We start from the raw sequence: 27,216 nt of genomic DNA, 5'->3' as shown, positions 1-27,216 counted from the left end.
GTGGAGGCTCCCGGGATCAGAATCCACCCCCACCCCCCGAGAGCCCGCTGTCAAAACACGGTGCAACCCCCCCTACCTCCCCAACCCTCCGTGTTTGGACAGTCTCAAGGCAGATTCAGCATTGGGTGGGGCTGCCGTGCATCACTCAAGGGCCTGGGATGACCCCCAACCCTTACGTTTTGACACCTGACTGCGTTGCGCTCGAGTTGGAAGGGGCCGCAGCCCCAAACACAGGCAGGTGGGCTCAGGGAAAGTCCCTGGCTCCTCCAGCTAGAGCATCTCAGGCAAGCAGGACGAGGAAGACCCAAGACCCTCTGATCCCGACGGCACAGAGAATCGGTCGCAACCCTGGGCAAAATGGGACCAGCGGTCCGACCCCATCTGTAAGGAGGCTGCCGAAGTTTGGAGTATTTTGTGTGCCACAATTCAGGGTTACGGAAGCAGGGTTGCTTCCATCCTCTCCAAAGTCAGTCTTGTAAGGGAATCAGAATTTGAGAGTTGGAAGGGACCCCGAGGGTCATCTAGCCCAACCCCCTGCAATAGCAGGAATCTCAGCTAAAGAATCCCTGACAGGTGGCCATCCAAGCTCTGCTTAAAAGCCTCCAAGGAAGGAGAGATCACCACCTTTCAAGGGAGTCTGTTCCACTGTCCAACGGCTCTTACTGTCAGCAAGTTCTGGTTCCATGATGAGCATCCCAATGGCCTCTACGATGACCTCCTTTTACACACACACACACACACACACACACAACCAGGAACGAGTGTTTGGCCACACTGCCCTGTTAGGGACATAGAAAATAAATTTTATTCTCCGCTTAGGTGCCTACACTGCGGCTGCATCCCTAACCACGACCCTCACGGGGAGGAATGCAGCCGGCATTCCTCGACACAGACCACAGAGAGGCCGCCTCCTCCGCCCATTGCCAGAGTCCGTGCTCGTTGCCGCAGAGGAGGGGGGAGGAGCGGTGGCAGCGGCGGCAGCGGCCCAGGCTTGGCTCTTTGACATACTCAACAAAAACAAACGGGGGGAAAATAATATCATATTCCAGAGACAGAACCCCCTCCCCACACCTGCCCACCCCCACCCTGTCCCCCTCCTGCCTGCTGCGGGTGGGGGGCAACGGAGCCTTGCAGAGGCAGGCAGGCTGGCAGGCAGGGCGGGGGGCAAGGCCGCGGGCTTGGCGGTGCTCGGAGCCAGAGGTGGCGCCGTCGAGGTCAAGGCTGCGCTCCAGCGGTGGCGGGGACCGGCGAGCCCAGAGTGTTTGGAGAGGAGATGACGGGGGAGGCTGCCAGGCTGCCGATGGGCTGAGAGGCGGACATGGAGGCGATCCCTGTGCGAGAGAGGGAGGAAGAGGGCAGAGCGTCAGGGCCCCAGCCACGGTGGAGGGGGGTGGGGGAGCAGGGGCCCACCAGCCCTCCCTCGAGGCCCACGTGCCCCACGCCAGAGCAGGGCAGACACGGCCACCCCTTGCTCCGGAAACCTACCTGCCAACATGCTGGAGGAGCTGACGGGCGTGTTTGCTGCCGAGAGCACCGTGGAGGAGCCCATCCTGGCTGGATCTTTCACTATTGGATCTGGACAGGAGAGCACAGAATGAGAGGGGGGTGGAGTTGGAAGGGAACCCCCAGGGGAATCTAGTGTCAGGGGCTGGGGGGAGGCAGAGGAATGGTGGGGGGCACCAGGTGGGGAGCCCCCAAAGGAACCAAGAGAGGAAGAAGGGTCAGAGCCTGGTGGTGGGGCGACTCTGAGTCATCAGAGGGGAAAGGGGGAGAGGACCGCAGGGAGGAGCCGCCAGAAGCTGGAGCAGCAACAGGGTTTAGTGAGCAGGAAGAGGCTGTGGCAGAGGGCAGTCCAGACTCAGAGGCAGGAGACAGAGGGGAGACCAGCTGCTGAAGAATCCAGGCGGTCTCTCCCTCCTGCTGCAACCAGCTCCCTTCCCCCATGGTCTCCCAGAACACACAGAGGAATGAAAAGAGCAGGGGAGAGGTTGTTTGCATGCAGACACAGTCTCCAATTGCTTGGGGAAAACCCTGGAGAGGAGGGGACTGTGGGGAGGTGGGGGGGTGACCTTGAGTCCTCACAATTGCCTCATCGGGGAAAGACCTACTGGGAAGACTTGCTGTTATCACGAGGCCTGTGCTAGTCCCCACCGCCTGCCAAGCCAAACATTCAGAAGAGCCCCCTAATAGCTACTGGAGCAGAAGCTTTGGGGTCCCCAGTGGGCAAGGGGCCCTGGGGAAAGGGGGAGGCACTGGCAGGGCCTGCAGAGCATGGGCAGAGCCCGAGGCAAGACCAGGAGTAAATGCTGGGTGCTTGAAGACACCACCGCAGGGTCGTGGGGAAAGGCCTGGGAGACGGGTCCAGAAATGGCCTGGCACCCCTCATGACAGAGTCCTGCGTTGGGCCAGAGACTCTCAGGCAAGTAAGCAAAAGGACAATTGGCAGAGTGGAGCAACTGGCCAGCTAGGACCTGGTATCTGAGTGTGGTGGTGGGGAGAGGCAGGGGGGGTCCTCAACTGGAGGGCTGCGGCCTGATCCGAGGTGGGCCGCAGCAGCTGCATTCCCACCATGCAACGATTCAGAAATGGGTCCCCAAATGGGTGGACGGCCGGGTGGCAGGTGGCCCTGGCTCTGAGAAGGCTGGGAGTCAAGGACTGGTGCCTGCTTCAGAGAAGGGGGGGCAAGAGGGGAAAGTGGCGGGGGGCACGTACAGAAGTAAGGGTGCTCCATGGCCTCGCGGGCCGTGAGCCGGGTCTGGTGGTCGTAGCGCAGCAGCTTGTCCAGGAAGTCGAGGGCCTCGGTGCTCACCAAGTGCTGGTTCTCGCTGTGCACGAAACGCTCCCATCGCTTGCGAGAGTGTCTGGGTGGGAGAGAGGCAGGCGGGGGGAGTCAGAGGCCAGGCGCTCTTTCTCAAGGGCCCGGAAGCCACACGCTGCAAGGCCAGGGGCCTGGGGCCTTGACCCACACACCCCATGCACGGGGGAAAGGGTCCTTTGTGTCTGATTGGGAGCCCCTCCTCCCAAGAGTGAGAGTGACTCTGGCCGGGCAAGGAATGGAATCACAGAAGGGTTCGCCAAAGGTCATCCAGCTCAACCCCCGGCAAGGCCTCCGGGTGCCCCGCGCTCACCTGCCAAGGATGTCATTGAAGCGGGGGTCCAGTTCAATGTTGTACTTGTCAATGTAGTCATAGAGGTCTTCTGTGCCCAAGACCTTTGCAATCCGCACCAACTGGGAAGGGAGGGGTAGGAGATGGTGAGAGAGCACAGAATGGGGTGAGGGGAGCAGAGAGAAGACAGGATCCCACCCACGCACCGAGCGAGGGGAGCGCACAGGGCCCAGCCCGGCTTGAGCAGCTCTCCCACCAGAGTCCTGCTGACACCCACCCAGACAAACGGCCCGATTCCTCCTCCTCCCCCATGGGCAAAAGCAAGAACCAAAACTGGAGTTTGCCTCACCTGGTCGTAGTTGTCGTGTCCGTGGAAGAAGGGCTCCTTGCGGAATATCATACTGGCCAGCATGCAGCCCAAGCTCCACATGTCCAGGCTGTAGTCATACATCTGCAGAAGGTGGTCGGGGGGGGGGGAGAGCAGTGAAGCAACCGGGGGGGGAGCAAAGGGGGAGAGCCCCCAAGAGAGGACACCTTCCCCCTCCCCTGCCCCAGAACCAAGCTTTCAGAAGGCTACAAGCACCTTCGCCCCCTGCCCAGCCTTGCCCACCCCTCTGTTTCTGTTGGCACAGACCATCTCCAGCTGAACCCGCTGCCATGCGCAGGCCCCCCAGGGACACTGCCCACCCGTCCCCTTCCTCTGGAGAACCAGGTGGCATGGATGGTCCAGCCCACAGCGGTCCCAAGCAGCGTCTCCAGCAAAGCCCCTTGTCTTGTCTCTGGGCAGCAGAGCACCCTCTTCACGCGCAGGCGACCCCAAGCTCTCTCCCGAGGATGGAGAAAGGGCCCTGGGGCGCCCAGCGCCAGCCCAAGGGGGCCAAGAGTCTCCTGCTCTCCCTCAGCCTGGGAGGGATGGGTTGGCCCCCACACAGGGCTGCGGAGCAAGGCCCTGGCCTCCAACCTACCTGGTAGTCCACCAGGAGTTCTGGGCCCTTGAAGTATCGGGAGGCCACGCGCACATTGTACTCTTGCCCCGGGTGGTAGAACTCGGCCAGGCCCCAGTCGATCAGGCGCAGCTGCAGGCGGGGAAGGCAAAGGCAAAGGGGGCCCTGAGCGCCAGAGGAAGCTGGGAGGGAGGAGGAGGGGAACCCCCACCCTGTTATCAGCAGCCAGGAGCAGACAACCTGCCCAAGGAAAGGGATCCTAAGAGTGTGCTGTTTTTAACTATGTGCATTTTTTTCCATATTGTTTTAATTCCACAGATCGTTTAATTGCTTTAAAAAAAAAAAAAACCTTCTACATCTTTTTAGCTCTGTGTGATTTATCAAGAGTGGTGCATGCTCTAGTTATCTCCCGCTTGGACTACTGCAATGCGCTCTACGTGGGGCTACCCTTGAAGGTGACTCAGAAGCTAGACTGGTGACTGGGAGCGGCCGCCAAGACCACATAACACATCTACATTGGCTCCCAGTACGTTTCCGAGCGCAATTCAAAGTGTTGGTGCTGACCTTTAAAGCCCTAAATGGCCTCGGTCCAGTATACCTGAAGGAGCGTCTCCACCCCCATCGTTCTGCCCAGACACTGAGGTCCAGCACCGAGGGCCTTCTGGCGGTTCCCTCGTTGCGAGAAGCCAAGTTGCAGGGAACTAGGCAGAGGGCCTTCTCGGTGGTGGCGCCCGCCCTGTGGAACGCCCTCCCAACAGATGTCAAAGAGGAAAACAACTACCAGACTTTTAAAGGACATCTGAAGGCAGCCCTGTTCAGGGAGGCTTTTAATGTTTAATAGATAATTGTGTTTTATTTTTCTGTTGGAAGCCGCCCGGAGTGGCTGGGGAAACCCAGCCAGATGGGCGGGGTATAAATAATAAATATTTATTATTATTATTTATTATTATTTATTATTATTATTATTATTATTATTATTATTATCATTATCTGTATTTTAATTATTTGCAAGCCACCTTGAGCCCCGCCTCTGGGGAGAGGGGGGGAAGGGGCATAAATAAATAGGTAATCTTGTGCAGGTGGGGTACTGAGGAGCAGAGCTCAATGTGTCTCCAGGCTGTGGCAAACACTCCCTAGCTGGACACTGCAGGACCAGCCGATTGGCCTTGAGCCAGCTGGCTGTGCCAGGCAAGGAAATCTCCATGGCTTCTTGCCACACCTGCCCCGCGACGGCCTTACCTTCCGGTGCTCGTGGTCTATCATCACGTTGTGCGGCTTGACGTCCCGGTGCATGACTCCCATGCTGTGGCAGTAATCCAGCGCCTGCAGGGGCAGAGAAAGAGGGAAAGAGAGAGAGGGGGCAGCGACAAACAGGCCACGTTTGAAAGAGCATCCTTGCCTTGCCTCAAAAGCAGAGCCATGCAAGGAAGCCGCTCTGGGCTCAGGATCTGGCCACTTTGCCAGCCTACTCCCCACGGCCACACGTTCTCTCCCAACTCTGGCTGGAGTCGACAGGGAGCTGATCTGAGGCCTTCTGCAGGCCAGGGAAATGCTCGTCTACTGAGCCACAGGCAAAGCTGGGGAAGGACCAGACGCCACCCATAGCAAGAAGCAGGCGCACAGCCTCTCTTGGGCTCCTGGGTCAGGGTCCGGAACCCCTGCTCTGCCCCCCACCCCAGCATAGTCACCGTGTGGGGCTAACCAAAGTGCAGACCAGCTCCCCTTCCCCACCCAATTCCCCTACGCTCAGTTCCTTACCTTCAAGATTTCATACATGTAGAATCGGATGTCAAAGTCCGAGAGCGTCTGATACAATTGCTTGGAAGAAAAGAGATATTGCAGGAGTGCCGTTAGCAAGACAACCCCCAGAGCTCTGGGCTTGATCTGTTTCCAGCAGCAAGGCTCTGCCCTGGCATCTGCAATGCGCTGCCAGCACAGCACCTCTAGACTTATGCTCAGAGTGACCACAACAAACCGCCAGGTCTGGGAGGATGCTGAAGGGCTTCAGGGTTAGAGGGCTTAAAATGGAGACTTTGCAGCCTGCCCTGCTTGCAGCAAGGCTGAAGTCCTGGATGAACTTCGCGCACGTCCGTCCGTCCCCAAACGGGATCACAGAATTGTGGAGTTGGAAGGGAACCCCAAGGGTCATCTAGCCCAACCCCCTGCAATGCTCAAGAATCCCTGACAGATGGCCACCCAACCTCTGATTCAAAGCCCCCACTGAAGGAGAGTCCCCCACCGTCCGAGGGAGTCCGCTCCACAGTCTAATGGCTCTTACTGTCAGAAAGGTCTTCCTAACGTTTAGTCGGAATCTCCTCCCTTGCAATTTGTATCCATCGGATTGGGTCCTGCCCTCTGGAGCAGAAAACAAGCCCCGCTCCATCTTCCATGTGGCAGCCCTTCAGATGTATTCTCTTGCAAGAAGGTTCTCTTTTTGCAATGTACTGCCGAACCATCAGGGAGGAGGCAGCCTTAAGGCCCCCCTCTAGCTATGGGTCACCACCTGAACCCCCAACACTTTCAGGGCCTGAGCCCAGGGCGAGGGATGGGGGGAGGCAGGAACTGAGCTAAGAGCTGGGCCTGCATATCTGCCTTTGGAGGACATTTGCTCTCCACACCTTTCAGGTGCTATTTCTCTCTCTCTCTCCCATGGGCAGCGGATAGGAGGAGGGGCAACAGTGAGGAGCTGGAGGGGGCAGGTCCGGATGAAGCTGACACCACATCCCTCCCCCAAGTCAGGCCCCCCACTGACTCCAAGTCCAAGATGGGTTTTCCAGCCGCCCTGGAAGAGAAGGGTGACATTGCGCAGCCTCTCCGGGACTTTAGACCCATTGCTAAGCTCCACCCCACCCAATACACATGCACACACATCGGAAAGTGAGAAGGGACCCAGAGGCATCGCATCACCCAACCGGCCTCCACTCACCTTAAAATCTGTATTGTTGACATGCTCAAAGACCAGGGCGGGTGTCCGGGACTGCAGAGCCAGCGCAGAGCGTTCCAGGGCAGGAGAGAGAAAACAAAGAATGACCAGAAGGGTTTAGTGTCAACGCCCTGAGGGAGGGCAGAGAGGAGCACAGTCTTCCTCTCCCCCCCCCCCAAAGAAAAAGCTACTGAAGCCACGCTGCATCTACGGGGCAGGAGAGCCAAGGGAGACAGCAGCCCCCTGGGAAGCCCCTGGCTCAGTTTTGGGGGGTCCCCGATGGCCAGGATTCTTGAAAAGGAAGCTGGGAGGGGAAGACTTGGGTCTGATGCAGAGAGGTGCCTGTTCCCTCTCAAGCAAGACCGCAGGCTCAAGGTGGGCGACGGATGCAGCCGAGTGGCAGAACACCTGCTCCGCGTGCAGAAGGCGGAGATGCCTTGCCTGGAATCCTGGAAAGCTGGTCAGGGTAAACAATAGCGAGCTATGTTCCTAAGGGGTCCTGAAGCACACAATTAACCTGTCCTAAGGGGCTCTAGGCCTGGGCTCCTGCAGCCAGGAAAGAACGGCTGGGATTCATTTCATTTCCCTTTCAGTTTGCATACTGCCTTTCTATATACAGTACAGGGGTGGCATTAACTTTAAAATAAAGCATTAACTTTAAAATAAACAACTTATATCTGGATCCCAGGGAGAGGCCCTGCAGAAGCTGCCCTGCCACACTCTGCTAGCCTGGAGCTTGGGACAAAGTAGGCTATGGGCTATGGATAAAAATAAACACCCCACATAGCCTGATAGACGGACAGGGGCCCAAAAGTCCACCTCGACCTCCCCTCTGGGCAAAAGGCAGCCCCATCCAGGCAGAGCCTAAGCTAGGGTGGCCCACCAAGAGAGCAGCTTGGGGGTCCCAGAAGGGCGCAGGTTCCAGGAGAGGGGGGATGCGGAGAGGGGGAATGTCCTTCCCAGCCACAAAACGACAATCCTGTGTTGTTTTTTGCCCAGAACAAGCACAGCTGCCTTGCTTGAGGCAGGCCGCGTCTCTGGGATCCAGATGGAGAGAAGCCAGGGAGGTTTCCATGCCCCGCTTACAAGAACTTCCTGCCTCTTTTGAAAATCAGCTTGAAAGGGGACCGGCTGCCTGGTGCTTTATCGAGCGCATGAATGCTGGGACACATGCACACCAGCCCTTACCACGGGGTCCTTGACGATGTCTAGAAGGCTGATAATGTTGGGGCCCCCGCGGAGATTTTCGAGAATCTTGATCTCACGCTTGATTTTCTTCTTTTTTACTGGCTGAAAAAGGGAGCGCAACACAGCTGTTGTCACAAAGATCCGGAATCAAGGCAAGCAGGACCACAGAGCACTTTGCACACTCAAACACACTGTGTTTGTATTTTAATATTTTGTTGGAAGCTGCCCAGAGTGGCTGGGGAATGCCAGAGAGATGGGCGGGGTATAAATAATAAATTATGATTATGATTATTTTGCTTTATGGTTCTTCGCTGAGGATCAACAGCACCTGCAATTCCACCTGCACAGGTGAGAGGATGGAGGAGGTCCAAAGGCCCACAAGGACATGAGCTCAGCTGGGTGCAGGAGCCCCACCTGGGACTTCCTCAGGTCTCCTGGCCTTTAGGAGACGCGGCCGTTCAATGCCATTTCAAGCCTTGCTTTTAAAATTAAGATGGATAAACACAACAGAGCCAAGATCCTCAGAAGCTGAGATTCACAGGGTGCCCAGATCAATGTTTTGTGCGTAGCAACTGCGATGGGTTTCCTTAGCCACCAATAATGATATTACTGTAGTTACAAAGCAGAAACGCCACTTTTCAAGAGCTTCACGTGCGCCACCTCGGCAGCTTCTACAACACCCCTGCGAGGTAGGCAGGTGTTGTCCCCATGCCAAGACAGGGGCAGGAGGGCTGAGATGAGGCAGAAGCAGGGAAAGCAGGGGTTTGCCCGCAGCTGCCCAGCAAGTGCCTGCCAGGGATAAGATTTGAACTGGAAACCTCCCAGCTCAACCCCAGGCCAAAGAGACACAACCCCCCACCCGCCAGGAGGAAGGCGTCACAGGCAAGAAATTCAGGTCCTCTTGCTCCCCACCCACCTTGAGGATTTTCACCACAACTTTCTCGTTGTTGGTGATGTTGATGGCTTCAAAGACCTCACTGTATTTGCCACGGCCAAGCTTCCGCACAAGCTGGTAGTCATCTTGATTGCTGTTGGAGAAGAAGGAGGGGTTTTTTGTTTTTAAAGAAAGGTTTGCATGCTTAGGTGGGCTGCCTGTGGGCTCTGTTTTTCCCCTACCCCCATTCCACGACGTGCGACTCGTAGTCCCAATATTCACGGGGCCTCTGTGTGTTGACGTCCGCGTAGACCCTCGCTCGGCTTGGCACCGGGCCCGACATGCTCTCCCAGCCTGGAAGTCAGCACCTCAATTGCTCTGGAGAAAAGGGGGGAGAATAAGCACAGGGGCATTGAAGAAAGGAACCGAAGGTCATTATTAGGCACCAAGATAAAAGAGAAGAGGGAGGGGAAGGGGGGGATAGCAGTTAGAGTGTCAGACGTGGACCTGGGAGACAGGGGTTCGAATCTCCCCACTCACTCAGCCATGAAGCTCACTGTCTCTCGCCTAACCTGCCTCGCAGGGTTGTTGTGGAGCTTAAATGAGCAAGAGGGAGAACCATGTTTGCCACCTCAAGCTCCTTGGAGGGAAAAGACGGGGTGTAAATGCAACAAGTAAATGAAAGCTCTTCTCCCCAGCTCTTTTGCTCAGAACAGCAAAGCAAACCCAGAAGCCGCTGAAATAGCTCTGAAGAGTCTCCTCTAAGTCGGGGCACTTGCAAAGCTTTGGTCAAGGGCTGGGTTGGTGGCAAGAGAGAGCCCACGAGAAGAGGAGGTAGCAAGAAGCACCAGCAATGGGAACCTGGAAGGCCCACATGCCTCGCTCCGTCTGCCAGCCTTGCCCCTTGGCTGCCCAAGGCCTCAGGATGAGACCTGCAGGACTGGCCTGAAACAGCAAGAGCAAGACGCCTGCACCCTCATGTTCTCAAGGAGCCAGCATGGTGGTTGGATGCGGAGACTGCATCCGCAGTAGGGTCACGTCACAGGGGGGTGATGTTCTGGGGATGGTGTGCATATGCAAAAAAGCTCTCTACCTTCTGCACATTCAATTGGTGCAATTTCAACCGGCCAGCCTTCAACCACGTAGCTGAAATCGTTCACGCCAAGCACACGTAAGCTGTGATGGTAAACTGATCTGGTAGTAGGGGTGCGGTGCCTTATAGCACCTCAGCTCATTGCCCGTCTTGCACAATCTGAAAGGCCGTGGCTCTCCAGGTTTCAAGCAGGAGAGTTTTCCCAACCCTTCGTAGAGATGCCTGGGACCGATCCTGCGGCCTTCTGCATGGAAAGCAGGAAACCATAGGGGGCTTTGGGGGGGGGAGAGCAGCAGGAGCCGGGCTGGTGGAGATCTTGCCACTTTCAACCGTGCTGAGGCTCCCCAGACAGAACCAGGCCCAGCCCTGGAAGGTGGAGGGAAAGAGGAGCCTGCCTGTTTCCTGTGGTGCTGAGCAACAGGCCTCAGGCTCCAACCCATCGGGAACAGCCAGCGGCTTCTCTTGTCAGGGAAAGGAGCCCTGCCCTGCTGCCGCTGCCTGCCTTCCAGGGAGGCCGGTCAATGCAGGAAGTGCTCGGGCTCTGCAAAGCCAACAGCCCTCCTGGCAGCACAAACCCTCCCTCCTCCTCCTGGCACCAAACCCACACGCTCTCTGCCCCGGAGGCCAATTAAGCCAGCAACAGGAACCTGCTCTCTCTGCGCTTTCCCCAGTGCCAAGAAGCAATTAAGAGCAGGCCCCAGAGCTCATCCTGAACCAGGCAGCCGCGGGCTGAGCCGGAAGAGAGGGGGGGAAGTCACCCTGGCCACAGAGGGGGCCAGGTAGCTGCCTTGGGAGGCAGCTTTCAGAGGATGCTTTGATGGTGTTTCCTGCTTGGCAGGGGGTTGGACTGGATGGCCCTTGTGGTCTCTTCCAACTCTATGATTCTATGATTCTAGGACACAGTCTGACCCCACACCTGGGACCAAGCTGCCTTCTACTGCTGCTGCCGGGGCTCAGGCCCAGGAAGTGAGGACGCCATCCTTGGTGCAGGCCAGCTTCCCCTTGGCAGGCCAAGGCAGAGGAACAGCCTCCCTGGCTGGGACGTCCGTCAGCCCCATGCGGACTTCCCAAGCCTCTCCTGGCTGTTTCAGAGTCCGACTCGGGAGGCGGGAGTAGCCCCCATCCTGGATGGCTTTAAAAGAGGATTAGGCAAATTCATGGAGAAGAGGGCTATTGGTGGCCACTGGCCCTGATGGCTGTGCTCTGCTCCCACAACCAGAGGCAGCGAGGCTTCTGAATCCCAGTTGCTGGAAATCGCAGGAGGGGAGAGAGCGGCTCTTGTGCTCAGATCCTACTTGCGCATTTCCCATAATGGGCCTCTGGTTGGTCACAGGAGGCTGGACTAGATGGCCCATTGGCCTGATCCAACAGGCTCTTCTTATGATCTTATGGCAGGTCAGCCCGGCTCCATGAGCAGGAAAGTGTACCTGCCTGGAATCCCATTGTTGTTGTTGTTTAGTCGTCTAGTCGTGTCCGACTCTTCGTGACCCCATGGACCAGAGCACGCCAGGCACTCCTGTCTTGCACTGCCTCCCGCAGTTTGGTCAAACTCATGTTCGTAGAATCATAGAATCATGGAGTTGGAAGAGACCACAAAGGTCATCCAGTCCAACCCCCTGCCAAGCAGGAAACACCATCAAAGCATTCTTGACACATGCTTGTCAAGCCTCTGCTTAAAGACCTCCAAAGAAGGAGACTCCACCACACTCCTTGGCAGCAAATTCCACTGCCGAACAGCTCTTACTGTCAGGAAGTTCTTCCTAATGTTTAGGTGGAATCTTCTTTCTTGTAGTTTGAATCCGTTGCTCCGTGTCCGCTTCTCTGGAGCAACAGAAAACAACCTTTCTCCCTCCTCTATATGACATCCTTTTATATATTTGAACATGGTTATCATATCACCCCTTAACCTTCTCTTCTCCAGGCTAAACATACCCAGCTCCCTAAGCCGTTCCGGCTTAGGAACGGTGGCTTCGAGAACACTGTCCAACCGTCTCGTCCTCTGTCGTCCCCTTCTCCTAGTGCCCTCAATCTTTTCCAACATCAGGGTATTTTCCAAGGATTCTTCTCTTCTCATGAGGTGGCCAAAGTATTGGAGCCTCAGCTTCAGGATCTGTCCTTCCAGTGAGCACTCAGGGCTGATTTCCTTCAGAATGGAGAGGTTTGATCTTCTTGCAGTCCATGGGACTCTCAAGAGTCTCCTCCAGCACCATGATTCAAAAGCATCAATTCTTCGGTGATCAGCCTTCTTCATGGTCCAGCTCTCACTTCCATACATCACTACTGGGAAAACCATAGCTTTAACTATACGGACCCCTTCATGGATCAATGCCCTGTCGTGGCGAAGGGGCTTGAATATCTCAGAGAAGCTATGAGCTATGCCATGCAGGGCCACCCAAGATGGACAGGTCATAGTGGAGAGTTTTGACTAAACGTGATCCACCTGGAGAAGGAACTGGCAAGCCACTCCAGTATCCCTGCCAAGAAAACTCCATGGACAAAGACAAGGACAAAGACTGGAATCCCATAATGGAAGCCAATGCAGAAATCAGCAGAAATACATCTTTGCCTGTGGTTCCTGCATTGCAGGGTGGTGGGCTAGAATGATGACCCTCCGGGTCCCTTCCCAACTGATGACTTGATTTTAATGCCTCCCAACCTGAGGGCCCTGAAGGAGCTCCAACCAACATCCCGGGGGGGGGGGGGCAGAGAGGAAAGGATAGTGCCTCAAGGGAGTTTTGTCCTAGCACAGAGGAGACCCCTCAGACCAGGCCATTTTCCAGCTTCCCCAACAGCCAGCTGCAAAATGGGCTTCCTTTGAGTCAGGTGAGGGCTTGCACATAGTGAGATGATAGCAATGCGCACGCACGCACGCACGCACACACCCTGGCAACTTAGCCAGACTCTGCTGGTTGAATACTATCGGAGTGTCTGGAAATAACAGACTCAGGCTGCAGGCAGGGAGCTTAAGAGCATCCCTTGGCAGACTGTGCAACAAAAGGCTCCCCCAGTCCACCATCCTCTTTCCCGCAGACACTGACAAGAGACCTCCAGGAAGTTCACAAGGAAGTTCAGCCTCCACTTAACCACCCTGATTAATGCCGTCTGTGCAGACACTAAGCGCAGAGCGAGGGACCGAGCTCTGCCCATGGAAAACAGCTTCCTGCAGTATTTTATGTACAACTCTCTCCTGAGAAAGACGCTGGAAAGCTCCCTCTGACAGCAGCAGAAGGACACTCTTTCTGCTTTAAAGGGGGGGGGTCCAAGTGAAGGAAAGCCCCAGAGCCACACCTGCTGTCGAGCGAAGCTCCTCCGAGTAAACACAGCAAAACTCTGCTCTCCTATGCACCCTGCATTGCAGAGGGTTGGACTGGATGGCCCTTGGGAGTCCCTTCCAGCTCAAAGATTCTTTGATTCTATGACTCCCCTTGGGACAAACCTGGGCCTGGGCCACCGTGCTAGCAGACGGAATGGTCCCCTCGGCAAATCAGCTGCAAAGCTGTCCATAGGCACCGGTTGCAGCATCTCTTGAATGAGTCTTAGCCACCTGGGACTCGGATCGGATTTGCATCCCTCTGAAGTCCTGCTGGGGGAAACCAGCAAGCGGGGGTGGGGTGGGGTGGGGGCAGGAGGCGGCTGCATCCCTGGACTCCGCCTGCCTGGGTAGGGGCAGTGCCTTCCCTCCTGGAGGCTGCAATGTGCAGCTTCAAAGGCGATGCTCTCAGCGAGTGAAGGAGGAAGCAGAGGGAACGCTGGCTCAAAGGAAGGCGGCTGAGCAGTGTCTCTGGAGAGCCTCCCCCTCCCCGCCTGTTTGCTTCCAGGAGGAGGAAGAGAGGCAGGCACACAGAGAAGAGGAGAAGCAAGCGGCAAAGGACTGCTCAGGAGGAGGAGGAGGAGGAGGCAGGGGCTGCCAGCAAAAGGGCTTGGCCAGGGGTCCCACTAAGGTCAGACCCTCCAAGTGTCCCTATTTTCCAGGGAGCCACCCCGATTTCTGATTTGATCCCGTAATGTCCCACTTTTCCTTAGGATGCCCCTATTTTCACTGGATAAAGGTTGGAGGGTATGGAGGAATGCAGGAATCTCAGCCTTCTCGTTCAGATGTCAAGGAAATAAGCAGCTATCCTATTTTTAAAAGGCATCTGAAGACAGCCCTGTTTAGGGAAGTTTTTGTATTGTTTTCAACACTCGATTGGGAGCCGCCCAGAGTGGCTGGGGAAACTCAGCCAGATGGGTGGGGTATAAATATCTTCTTCTTGTTGCTGTTGTTGTTAAAGCATCCCAGACTATCCAACCTCTGCTTTAAAACCTCAAAGGAAGGAGAGTCCACCGCCTCTCATAGGAGTCTGTTCTTCTGCTGAACAACTCTTACCGCCAGAAAGTTTTTCCGAATGTTTAAACGGAATCTCCTGTCTTGCAACTTGAAGCCATCGGTTTGAGTCCTACCCTCCAGAGCAGGAGAAAACAAGCTCGCTCCCTCCTCCATGCGACAGCCCTTGAGATATCGGAAGATGGCTCTCATGTCACTTCTCAGTCACCTCTTCTCCAGGCGAAAAAGACCCAGCTCCTTCAACCGTTCCTCATCAGGCTTGGTTTCCAGACCTTTAATCATCTTGGTCCCCTTCTCTGCACACCTTCCAGCTTGTCAACATCCTTCTTAAATTGTGGTGCCCAGAATTGGACACAGTATTCCACAGTATTCTAGCCTGACTAAGGCAGAATAGAGTAGTGCTATTACTTCGCTTGATCTCGACACTGTACTTCTGTTGATGCAGCCTAGAAGAGCATTAGTTTTCTTTTGTTGCTGCACCACACTGTTGGCTCATGCTAAGCTTGTGGTCCACCAAGACCCCTAAGTCCTTTTCACATGTGCTGCTAGAAAGACAAGTATCTCCCATCTTATATTTGTGCATCTGGTTCTTCCTGACTAAGTGCAAAACCTGACATTTGTCATTGAAATTCATTTTGTTAGCTTACACCCAGTTCTCCAATCTGATTCTGTCTTCTGTGGCATTAGCTACCACCCCCACCCCCCAGTTCTGTGTCAAATTGGATGAACACCCCGTCAATCCCTTCATCCAAGTCATTTATAAAGAGGTTGAACAACAAGGGGCCCAGGACAGAACCCTGCGGCACCCCTCTAGTCACTTTTCCCCAGGATGACAAGCAACCATGAATGAGTCCTCTTTGGGTCCAGTCAGTCAACCAGCTACAAATCCACCTGACAGTTAATCTCATCCAGCCCACATTTTACCAGCTTCTCGGCAAGAACATCATGGGGGCCTAGGTCAAAAGCCTTCCTGAAATCAAGATACACTATGTCCACAGCATTTCCCTGACCCGCCAAGTTTGTAATTCCATTAAGAAAAAGGAAATCAGATTGGTCTGGCATGACTTATTTTGGAGAAACCCATGCTGGGTCTTAGTAATCACAGCATCCTTTTCTAAATGCTCACAGACTGACTGTTGAATTATCTGTTCTACAACCTTCCCTGGTATCAATGTCAAGCTCTCCCATTGGTAATTACCTGGGTCTTCCTCCCCCCCCCTTTTGAAGTTGGGGACAACATTTGTCCTCCTCCAATCTGTAGGGACCTCACCTGTTCTCCAGGAATTCTCAAAGATGACAGACAAAGGCTCTGAGATTACATCCACAAGCTCCTTTAGTACCTTTGGGTGCAGCTCATCAGGCCCTGGAGATTTAAAGTAGCTGGTTGTTCCCTTCTCACCCCCTCTTCCTATCTTGGCCTGCAGCTCCCTCCTTACATCATTTATTCTGTGATCACCAGGTTGGACATTGCGTTCCTTTTGGGTGGAGAGAGAGGCAAAGTAGGTGTTGAGTAGTTCCGCCTTTTCTCCGGCACCCAATAGCATTTCTCCGTGTTCCCCATAAGCAGCCACGAGTCCCAGTTCAGGAAAAGGATGTCAATATTAGAATCATCACCATGGTGCTGGAGGAGACTCTTGAGAGTCCCATGGACTGCAAGAAGATCAAACCTATCCATTCTTAAGGAAATCAGCCCCGAGTCCTCACTGGAAGGACAGTTCGTGAAGCTGAGGCTCCAATACCTTGGCCACCTCATGAGAAGAGAAGACTCCTTGGAAAAGACCCTGATGTTGGGAAAGATGGAGGGCACTAGGAGAAGGGGACGACAGAGGACGAGATGGTTGGACAGTGTTCTCGAAGCTACGAACATGAGTCTGACCAAACTGCGGGAGGCAGTGGAAGACAGGAGTGCCTGGCGTGCTATGGTCCATGGGGTCACGAAGAGTCGGACACGACTAAACGACTAAACAACAACATTAGAATCATAGAATTGGAATTATGGAATTGGTTATGACAAACGTTCTTCCCTTTAACATGCTACCTTCTCAGAATCGCTTCCCGAAAACAACGGAGGAATCCACTTATTCCTAAGCCACAGGCTGCTTTGGGCACCTGGCCAGTGGATTACGAAACGCAGCCGTAGGAATGCACTTCTCCACGGCCTCCGTCCCACCCGGCCCCAGCCCATTCCAGACACAACAAGGAACCCAGAAAGCAGTGCAAGGAAACTGAGCCGGGTCACTCATATCCCCAGCTGCCCTCTGTTGACTGGCAAATGAGCGCAACACTGATCTAGCAGAGATTGTCAGCGCCGAGGCTGCCTTTCACTTGGAAGCAGCGGCCACGCTGGGTAACCCGCAGGTCAAAGATATCCTCTGGAGCCGCAGCAGAGGCCTGCAGCAGACGCAGCCCGCTCTGCTGGGAGCCCAAGTCCGAGTGGCTTTGATGGTTGGCTGCAGGAAATGGCACTGCCACAAGCATGGGAGTTGCAAGGGGCCCAAAGGGTCACCTAGGGGCAGCCCCCTGCAATGAACAGGAACAGAGAACGCAGGATGCTGCTCGACACAGAGTCAGACCAAAATAAAAAATTCCTTCAGTAGCACCTTAAAGACCAACTAAGTTTATATTTTGGTATGAGCTTTCGTGTGCATGCACACTTCTTCAGATACACTAGAAACAGAAGTGTCAGACCCTATATATATACAGAGGGTGGTGGGGGTGGGTGGGAATGGGTGATGGGCTGATGGGAGTGGTAAACCTGTAGATGGCTGTTAATGGCTGCTGATGGCTGCAATCAGACCGTTACTCCACACTGAGTGACGGCAGGTCTCAGAGGTTTCAGGCGGGGGTCCTTTCCAGCCCTGCCTGGAGGTGCAGCAGACTTAAGGCTGCTTCTTTCTGTGCTCAAAGCACCCCTGTGGGATGTGCCCCTGAGCCGTGGCCCTTCCTCAAACCAGCAAACGGCCCCAGGATGCAGCAGAGGGTGCACTCATGGGTGCCTCTTGTGGCAGGAGGGGGCCTGTGGGGAGGTGGCACGAAGAAGGAGGGAAATAATGTTGTTTTTTAAGAATTAGAATGGGAATTAAGAATAAGAAACCCGCCATAGCTATATTAAGAATTATGAAAATCAGGAAGAAGGGATTTGAGGAAGTCACAAATACAATGTTTAACAAAGTAAGAATTTGAAATTTATAATTGTTTGTTTGTTTGTCTATTATGCTGGAAGATATAAATGGTTGGGGGGTTCCCTATCCCAATCTCTCCTTATGTCTCGGGGCCTCCTGGTGGCAGGGGGGGCTCAGGAGCTGGGGAGAGGGGGGTGAGGACAAACCCAGCTTCAAAATGGACTACCTTCGACTCTCAACACCCGCAGGATCCACTTGTGGCAGAAGGGGACTTGTGGGGGGAGGGGGGAAGGGGGGCAGAAATGTTTCTCTTTATGTCTTGTCTTTTTGTGTTGCTATATAAAACTAATAAAAATTATTTTTTAAAAAAAGGATGCAGCAGAGGGTGCAAATCAGCTACCAAAAATCCTTCAGTAGCACCTTAAAATTTAGCACCTATGAATTTTGCACACGATCTTTCAGTGTAGCACCTATGAATTTTGCACACAATCTTTCAGTGTAGCACCTATGAATTTTGCACACGATCTTTCAGTGTGGCAGCCCCTGTGAACTGGAAATCTGCCTAGTAACATTAGGCAGACATCCTTGTTGTGCTCAAAGTGTTGGTGCTGACCTTTAAAGCCCTAAACGGCCTTGGATCAGTATACCTGAAGGAATGTCTCCACCCCCATCGCCCATCCTGTACACTAAGGTCCAGCTCCAAGGGCCTTCTGGCGGTTCCCTCACTGCGAGAAGTGAGGTTACAGGGAACCAGGCAGAGGGCCTTCTCGGTGGTGGTGCCTGCCCTGTGGAAAGCCCTCCCATCAGATGTCAAGGAAATACTGGTAAACAACTATCTGACTTTTAGAAGATATCTGAAGGCAGCCCTGTTTAGGGAATTTTTTAATGTTTGATATTTTATTGCTTTTTTATTATTATTAATACTCTGTTGGGAGCTGCCCAGAGTGGCTGGGGAAACCCAGCGAGATGGGCAGGGTATGAATAGTAGTAGTAGTAGTAGTATTCTCTTTCAGACACCTGGTCAAAACTTTTCTGTTTTGACAAACCTACCTGAAAATAGGTAGGTAGCCGTGTTGGTCTGACGTAGTCTAAACAAAATAAAAAAAATCCTTCCAGTAGCACCTTAGAGACCAACGAAGTTTGTCATTTTTATGAGCTTTCGTGTGCATGCACACTTCTTCAGATACCTGAAGAAGTATCTGAAGGACGTATCTGAAGAAGTGTGCATGCACATGAAAGCTAATACCAGTGACAAACTTAGTTGGTCTCTAAGGTGCTGCTGGAAGGATTTTTTTTTATTTTGTTTCGACTACCTGGAAATGTTTGCAAGTTTTACTTGGGCTAATAATAATGATGATGATGACGATGATGATGATGTGGCTGACTAAATTTGTATATTGACAAATCCTTTATATAACTGCCTAGGGACTTTTGACTAAGTGGTTGACAAATTATTCTAACTAAATAAAAAATAAAATAAAATAGAGCACTGATTAGATTTTCTTCATGCTCAGCTGCACATCTTAAATGCTCCTTCTCTGCCCCTACAGTTGCTGAATACTCTTTGCCACATAGGACATTTGAGGCTCCAGAGCAGAATTTGGCTCACCAAGAATCTCAGCATGTTTGCAATCCTCATTGTTGCAGGAGAAAACACAAGCGTGTGCACATTCAGACAGCTTGAACAAAAGAGAGCTTTTCCCACCCAGACCACAGTAATCCCACCCAAAATATTTCAAAATCCCTATATAGGGAGAACCCAGCAGAAAAGGTCACACAGACACAACACCCACATTTGCAAAACCTGCCTTGGTTGACAGAGACCAGCACGACTGTACGACAGGATGGTTTTAAACATGTAACTTGAGGCCTGTGTTTACAGTGCTTCTGTACATTAAAAAACATGCACGGAACCTGAGGTAAGCCTCGCACCAAGTTTGTGAGCATTTAAGTCAACACAGCACCTATTTCTGGAGGTGGGGTTCAGCTGGAACGCTGAGAACGGTCTCCCGTCACGAGGCAGCTGGACATGTGACGCATCCCTGCATTTCCTCCACTTCTCCATGTGCAGGCCAAGTGTGGCAAGCAACCTCAGCACCAGGCCCTGTCTGCGCATGGCAAAAGAGATGCAGGCTGCCACCTTCGCGTGGCATAGCTGCCAAGTCCGGATCGTAAAGATCCGGGATCGGCAGCGCGCGCATGACCGGAAGTTGCGTGACGGATACGGGATACTTGGCAGCTATGTCGCGTGGTTCCCCATGTAGGCTGCACAGACTCTTTGAATTGGGAGCCAGTGTAGCGGTCAGAGCATCAGATCAGGACCTGGGAGTCCTGGGTTCGTGTCCCCACTCGAACACAAAGCTCACTGGGCTAGTCACTCTCTACGCCAAGCCTACCTCACAGGGTGGATGTGAGGATAAAATGGGCCAGGGGAGGGACCTATTTACACCACCTGGAGCTCCTTGGAGGAAAAGGTGGGGTATAGACGCTAGAAATGAATGAATCCGAGACCCGAGAATCAGCATGCAATCCTTGACAGCAGCTAGCCAGAAACAGCCAAACATGGGGTGCAAACGGGGAGCAGGGACAGCAGCAGAGCAAGCTCTCCGTTCGCACCAGCACCCAAGCTTGCTCCGCACCAGGTCTGGTCGCTCACACCTTCCCTCTCGCCCCGATAAAAGAGCGAGTGAGCCCCAGGTCACCAGCAGAGAGTTCGCCTCCCTCGGCACCAAAGCCTCCTCTTACCTTGAGCCTGGGTTAATCTGCAGCCCCACCACAGCCTCCGGGAGCCGTCCTGCGAGACGCAGAGCAAGGCACGTGCAGCATTCCAGGCAGGCGGGAGTTTGGGGGGGAGGAAGGGGGGCGGGCGGCCGGGCAGAGCTCAGGAGGTGCCGTCAGACGCTCCCACGTGGTCAACAGGTCTCCATCGGGCCCAGGAGGACAAAACGCAAAGGAGATTCCCGAAAACCCAGGCGCCTCTTCACAGCATCGCCCTGTGCCTGGGAGAACAGCAAAGGCTTAGGCGGCTCAACTTCGTCTCCACCGTCCGCAACGCACACACTTCACCAACAATACAAGCAACCATTCAAAACCTCAGGCATGGGGAATGGTGTACTAAACTGAAAGAGTATGGACCAGTCTTCCTCAGCCTGGTGCCCTCCAGGTGTTTTGGACTGCCATTCCCCATAATTCTCTGCCAGCATGGCCACAGGGTGCTAGGGCTGATGGGAGTCGTAGTTCAAAGCATCTGGAGGATGCCAAGTTGGGGGAAGGCTGGTAAGAGGCAAAATCCCAGCAGATAGGCCAGCAACCAGCAACTCTGTCCTACTCAGAGGAGACCTCACTTAGTCAAGTTCAGGGGTCCCCAGACTATGGCCCGCGGGCCAGATGCGGCCCAATTTGCCTCCCAATCCGGCCCGCGACGACCCCCGCTGCCGCCACCCGCTCTTACGGCGCGCAGCGCGGCGGTGCTCTTCCAGGTTGGAAAAAAGCGCCGAAAATCATTTGTGTGCATGTGTATGGGCCTCTCCCGACCCAGAAGAGGTCATTTCCGGTAGACTTCCGTGTCAGGGGAGGCCCATACGCATGCGCACAAACTATTTCCGATGCTTTTTCCGACCTGGAAGTGCGCCACCGCGCCAGTAAGTGTGTGTGCACATGCGCATGGGCGCGCACTCCCCCACCCTCCAGCCCGCCGCACGATCGGCACGGCAGGCACCGGCCCAAAGCCGGGTAAGTCTGGGGACCCCTGGTCAAGTTCATTCATTTCAGCCAGTCTGCTCTGAGTAACAGTTAGCTGCCATACTTCCTGCAGTTTAAATGGAGGAGGGAAAGGGTTATATTAAGAGATAGAAACTAAAAAAAACCAATTTCCTAAAGAAAAAAACCATGTAGGGTTCATAAAGGGTATCGATCATACTCATAGAACTGTAGAATCATAGAATCTTAGTTGGAAGGTTCCCAATGATAATCTAGTCCAGGGGTCCCCAAACTACGGCCCCCGGGCCGGATGCGGCCCAATCGGCCTTCCAATCCGGCCCGCGACGACCCCCGCCGCCCGCTGCCGCCGCCCGCTCTCACGGCGCGCGGCGCAGCGGCGATCTGAAAAATTGGCAAAAAATCGCCGAAAATCCTTTGTGCGCATGCGTACGGGCCTCTCCCGACCCGGAAGAGGTCATTTCTGGTGCACTTCCGGGTCGGGGGAGGCCCATACGCATGCGCACAAGCGATTTTCGCCGATTTTTTTTCCGCCCGTGTGCGTGTGCGCATGCGCACGGGCGAGCACTCCCCCGCCCTCCGGCCCGCTGCGCGCGCACTCCCCTGCAGTCCGGCCCACCGCGCGGTCGGCGCGGCGGGCACCGGCCCGCCGCTCCGTAAGTCTGGGGACCCCTGATCTAGTCCAACCTCTTCCAATGTAGGAATCCTGCCCACAGCCATCCCTGGGTGGGCTGAAATCCCCGATCTTCTGGTTAACAGGAAGCATCACTGACCCACTGCTCCAGGGAGAGCATTGATTGGAAATACTCCCGTCTGCTTCAGTGCCAAGGAATCAAATTCCACTTGGAAAACAGCACCTTCTACTGAGCAGCAATGGGCGGGATACACTTCTCTAAATAAGCAAAATAAATATTGATGGGGTGGGCAGAAAGCAGAGACACACACAGCAACTGGCCCGGGTTGACCGTCAGCTGCTGGGGACGATTTCTGCAAAGGTTGCCTGGGCCTGATTTGATCCAGCCATTTTTACAGGATCAAGAGAGAGTGTGCAAAGATGGCTCATCACAGATCAGTTATGCCTTAATTCAGGCCTAGCCAGCTTGCGGGTGACCTCCAGGCTCCCACCAGCCTCAGGAAACAGAGCCAGTGGACAGGAAGGATGGGAACCATATTTGAGACCCCTGCCTTAATTGTCCAGCCATCCAGACCAGGTATGCTTGCTCTGAAGGTTTACCGCATTCTTACAGATCTTGCATATTCAGTGGTGCCTCGACTTACAAATTTAATCCGGTCCGAAGGCACCTTCGTAGGTCGAAAAATTCGTAAGTCGAAAAGCACCATTGGAAATGCGATTTCCCATAGGAATGCATTGGAAATGTAAAAATTCGTAAGTCGAAGCAACCCCATCTAAAAATTCGTAAGTCGAAAAAAACCCTATCTAAAACCGCCGCGGTTTCCGTTCGGATGTTGAGAAATTCGTAAGCGTGCAGCCATTTGCCCCATTCGTAAATCGAAAAATTCAGTTGTCGAGTCGTTCGTAAGTCGAGGTACCACTGTACTGTGTGTGTGTGTGTGTGTGTGTGTGTGGCAGGCTCCCAAGCACAACGCAAACCAACACAGCAATGGGAAGGGCCACAAAACACCTGTTTTGGGTGCAAAAGGTCCCAGGCTCAATCTCTGCAAATAGGGCCAGTAACTCAAAATCCTGAAAAGCCATTACTACCAGTCAGTGCAGACAATGCTGAGCGAGATGGACCAATGGTCTGAGTCATAGAGTCGGAAGGGACCCCGAGGGTCATCTAGCCCAACCCTCTGCAAAGCAGGAATCTCAACCAAAGCATCCATGACAGAGGGCCATCCAAGCTCTGCTTAAAAACTTCCAAGGAAGGAGAGTCCACCACCTCCCACGAAAGACCGTTCCAGCATAAAGCAATTTCCTGTGTTTGCACCTTAGCAACCCTAGGGGTGTGGAGGGATGGAAGAGAAGAGCGAGCTCCGACGCCCTGAGAGCCCGAAATGCTGCAGGCGCCATCACTCGACCCCCTGCCTGCCTGCTTGCACCCCAGGACTGGCCAGGCTCACTCACAGAGGCAAGAGGCCCATGCACAAAGATCTTGCCTAGGGCAGAGTGCAGAAGGCCGTCAAAAGAAGGGCTGCAACTCGGCGAATGAGCACAAGACGCCCCTGGTTCAATCCCCAGCATTGCCTTTGAAAGGATCTCTGGAGACAGGGCTGGAAAAGGCCACTGCCACAGTCGGCAGCAGTGGACAGTGGACGATTCATTTCAGCTAAACATTAGGAGAGACTTGCTTATGGCCAGAGCTGCTGGACAGCAGGGCAGACTGTCTCCGGAGGTGACAGGCTGTCCTTCGCTGGGGATATTTCAGCAGAAGCCAGGCGTTCATCCGCAGGCATGCTACAGAGCTGAATCAGACACTTGTCGTTAAAATGAACCTCAAGGGGTCATGTAGTCCAACCCTCTGCAATGCGGCAAACTCTGGCTCCTGATACTGGGCCAGGGGACCAAAGCCGCACCCCAAAGGCTGCTCCCACTGTCCCCAGGAATAATGTCAAGTCAAGGGGGCAGCCAGTCTGGCCCCATCCATTGGCCAGGGGAGGAGGAGGAGGAGTTGCAGGGGTCTTGTTCCTGCATCCCCTGGTGGAAAGAACACTTGGCTCCAACTGCCACTTCTTTGCCCCAGGACAGCAGAAGCAAAGGGAGAGGCCACTCTGCCCACCCACCCCCACCCTGTATAGGGAAAGCTGCTCTTTAAGCAAGAACACCAACAGGGGAAGTTTGGCCTGGCCAGAACTGGGCATAAACGCCAGCTTCCGGCTCACCACTTTGGCCCTGCCTTTCACAGAACTTGTCGAGCTGGAAGGGATCCCAAGACCCTGCGATGCAAGAGTCCATCTTTCCCCTCTGCTTCCCTTCCCTTGCGTGAGCTGCTATGGGAAGCCAGAGTTGTCGGAGAAGCAGGAGAAAAGCACAGGAAATAAAAGCCGGATCTTGCATGGAGCAGAAGGCGGCTGGAGGAGAGGACCTTCCCAAGTTCCTTTCCAACCCAGTGACTCCCATTAAGTGCGCAAAGGGGACAGGCCTTTCCAGATCACCTGGTTGGGCTGTTGAAAGAGCACCGTTCCGACACTGGGCTGTTTGTGCTGGAGACTTTTTATTCGCAAAGGCCAAAGGCAGACCTGCTTAAATCAATGTGCTCCCCCCATGTCACCCAGGCAGCCTGATCCTAAACCGATTAGAGCAGCATTTTCCAAATTCCAGCTGTTTTTGGACTACAACTCCCATCATCCCTCGCTAACAGGACCAGCGGTCAGGAATGATGGGAATTGTAGTCCAAAAAACACATGAAGGCCCAAGTTTGGGACACTGGATTAGAGGAACACAGGGAGAAGTTGCCTTGTCCCGAGTCAAACCATTGCTCCATTTAGCTCAGTATTGTCCACACTGACAGGCAGCACCTCCCCAGGGTTTCAGGCAGGGAGTTTTGCCCAGGTATCACAGGAGACGCCCCGGGGTTTCAACCTGGGACCTTCTGCATGCAAAGCAGGTGTTCCGCAACTGAGCTCCGGCCCTAAAATAAAAAGGCATCTATGCAAACGGAAGAGATGAGAGTTAAGCAAAGAATTTATTCCAGTCGCAAAGTGTGTCCTGTGAGTCTCGGAACTTGTCATACTTTGATGGAGAATTATAGTCTGCACTCAGGATTCAGGGGCCAGCACTGGGGGTGGGGCTGCGTTGAAGACAACCAGGAAGTTTGGGGGACGGGGAACTTGTGGGTGCCAAAGCCCCCCACACATCGTGTCCACCTCTCCCTGCAGAGTGAATCTGAGGTGCAGGTCCCCTCTCCACACACACCCTACAAGACAGGCACCCCACTCCGGGGGGGGGGGGCGGCAGTCACAGCTGCTCAGTGTCTGGGGCCCCATTTCGCTGGGGTGGGGTGGGGGAGAGGAGAGATGACAGGAAGGGCCTCCCCATCCAGAAGGAACCCTTTGCCACCCAAACCTATACCGACCCCACCCCCAAGCCCACAGATCGCACCCCCCCCAACTGCCCCACACACTTGACAGGAGGGCAGAGGAGTCAGCTCACTTTTGGGGGAAGAGGTCCCTTCACGCCCCCTCCCCCAAGTTGATGGGTACTGTCATTCAAATGCTGTGTGTATGTGCCATGTCATGTGATCGATTATGTGGGGCAGAGCTTACCTGGAAACCCCCCCCCCTATTTTATTCAAGTTCGCACCTCTGGAGGGGGGATTCTCTCTTTCTCACCCCCTCACTCCACGTCCAGGTAGGAGGGCCTCTGTCTCTCCCCCATTTCCCTCATCCCCCCACAAGCGGCCGCCTGCCCTGCTCCAAAGGCCCCCCACCCAGATCCTGCACGAACACCCCGCCAGGTCCGCCACAGACACACAGCGTGGCCCCTTCCCCAAATGAAGGAACCCCCCTCCCCCCATTTTCCGTTCCCAGCGGCGAAGGGGCTTCTCTTCCCCCTCCCCCCACCCTCCCCCGCTTCTTTACCTCGCCGGGCCGCTGGAGCGGCGGCGGCGGCGACAGGGTCGAGCAGGTCTCTCCCGGGTCCGCTCCTGGTGGAAGGAGGGGGCAGGGAGGGGGCTGGCCTCTCCCGGGTCCGCTAGGGGGGGTGACAATATGGCGGCGGCGGCGGCCGCGGGAGGAGGAGGAGGAGGGAGGGGGGAGGGAGGGGCGGGAGGATGGATTCCCTCGCCGGGCCGACTGGGGGCGCTCGACCAAACCTCGCCGCTTCCGGCGCCGGACCATAGAGAGCGCGGGCGGGAAGGGCCGAGCGGGGAGAAGCCGCTCTGGCATGAGGGCCGCACCATAGAGGCCCGCTCGAGTTCTCCATAGCTGCCAAGTTATCCCTTTTTTAAAGGGATTTTCCCTTATTCTGAATAGGCTTCCTCGCGAGAAAAGGGAAAACTTGGCAGCTATGGTTCTCCTCGCAAGCGGACAGGGCGCACGTGTGAATGGAGCGCTTTCACGTGCACGGTCCGGGAAGGGGGCCCTGTTTCAAGACACCCGGGCGGTACACGTGCCCCGCTCGCCTGAACTCCCTGGGAGGGCGCCGGGATAAAACACGTGTATGCCCCCAAGTGGGGAAGGTGGAAGTGAAGGAAGCGTGTGTGCGTGTGTCTGTCTGTCTCCCGGCCTCCCCTTTGGCCCGAGGAGGAGCGTGGAGTTAACTCCCTACGGAACTCCCTCCCCCAGGAGGCAGGAGTGGCTTGGAAAGCCTTTCCACTGAAATCCAAAAGAACTTTAGAACCATCTTTATGTCTGGAACTACGGCGGCTAGAATTTTGGCAGCAAAAAACTGGAAATGCGACTGTAGCAGCAACAACTCAATTCCTACAAAGCTTGACTGGGGAGGTGAAGATGATGGAAGACTTGGAACTGGCGAAAATGGCTGGGTGAACAAGAGGAAAGTGTGTAAAGAACGGATAACATTTAAAGAATCTCTAAAGCAATATTGTGAAAATGCCAATTAGGACAGGTCTAGATTGAATCTTGAATATTAAGGAAAACTGTTATGTAACAGATATAACAAAGCACAAGGAGGTGAATCGGAAGTCAAAAGTGTGTGTGTGTGATGTTCGACAAGGTGTTATTAATGTTTAGTTGTCATTGAGGTATTGTCTGTTATATGTAAATTGTTTTGCAATAAAGTTAAATAAGAGGATGGGGCAAGTTCATGGAGCAGGAAAGGGCCCTCGAGGGCTCCTAGCCAGGATGAGGCGGCCTCCTAGGGCAGGGCAGGGGGCAGCGCCTGCCTCTTGGGCTGCTTATTTTATGCTGGACACGGGTTCGAATCTCTCCCACATCAGCCACAGCAAGTGCTGCAAGTCTCCAAAGGTTTGGCCACCCCCAGACGTGCATGCTTCACTTCGTCT

At 54.4% G+C, this 27,216-nt stretch overlaps 1 protein-coding gene across 2 annotated transcripts; it reads right to left on the bottom strand.

The window, feature by feature from the left end:
• Nucleotides 1–782: 782 nt before the first annotated feature.
• LOC118089765 (casein kinase II subunit alpha) lies at nucleotides 783–25,987 on the bottom strand. Of its 2 annotated transcripts, XM_035124640.2 has the most exons (14): nucleotides 25,832–25,987; nucleotides 20,321–20,574; nucleotides 9,279–9,414; nucleotides 9,079–9,190; nucleotides 8,163–8,264; nucleotides 6,978–7,028; nucleotides 5,810–5,869; nucleotides 5,291–5,374; nucleotides 4,073–4,183; nucleotides 3,457–3,558; nucleotides 3,129–3,229; nucleotides 2,713–2,861; nucleotides 1,486–1,575; nucleotides 783–1,331 (listed from the first exon to the last, which is right to left on the bottom strand). In XM_035124640.2, exons 3-14 carry the CDS (start codon nucleotides 9,377–9,379, stop codon nucleotides 1,216–1,218), a joined length of 1,179 nt encoding a protein of 392 aa, XP_034980531.1. In that variant the 5' UTR covers nucleotides 9,380–9,414; nucleotides 20,321–20,574; nucleotides 25,832–25,987; the 3' UTR covers nucleotides 783–1,215. The 2 variants fall into 2 exon arrangements, with proteins under 2 accessions (XP_034980531.1, XP_060134198.1); XM_060278215.1 differs by lacking the exons at nucleotides 20,321–20,574; nucleotides 25,832–25,987 and adding an exon at nucleotides 15,724–16,021.
• Nucleotides 25,988–27,216: the final 1,229 nt, after the last annotated feature.

The sequence above is a fragment of the Zootoca vivipara genome, chromosome 8 (assembly GCF_963506605.1).
Source record: "Zootoca vivipara chromosome 8, rZooViv1.1, whole genome shotgun sequence".
Taxonomy (NCBI): Eukaryota; Metazoa; Chordata; class Lepidosauria; order Squamata; family Lacertidae; genus Zootoca; species Zootoca vivipara.
This window is presented reverse-complemented; position numbering and strand designations above follow the sequence as displayed.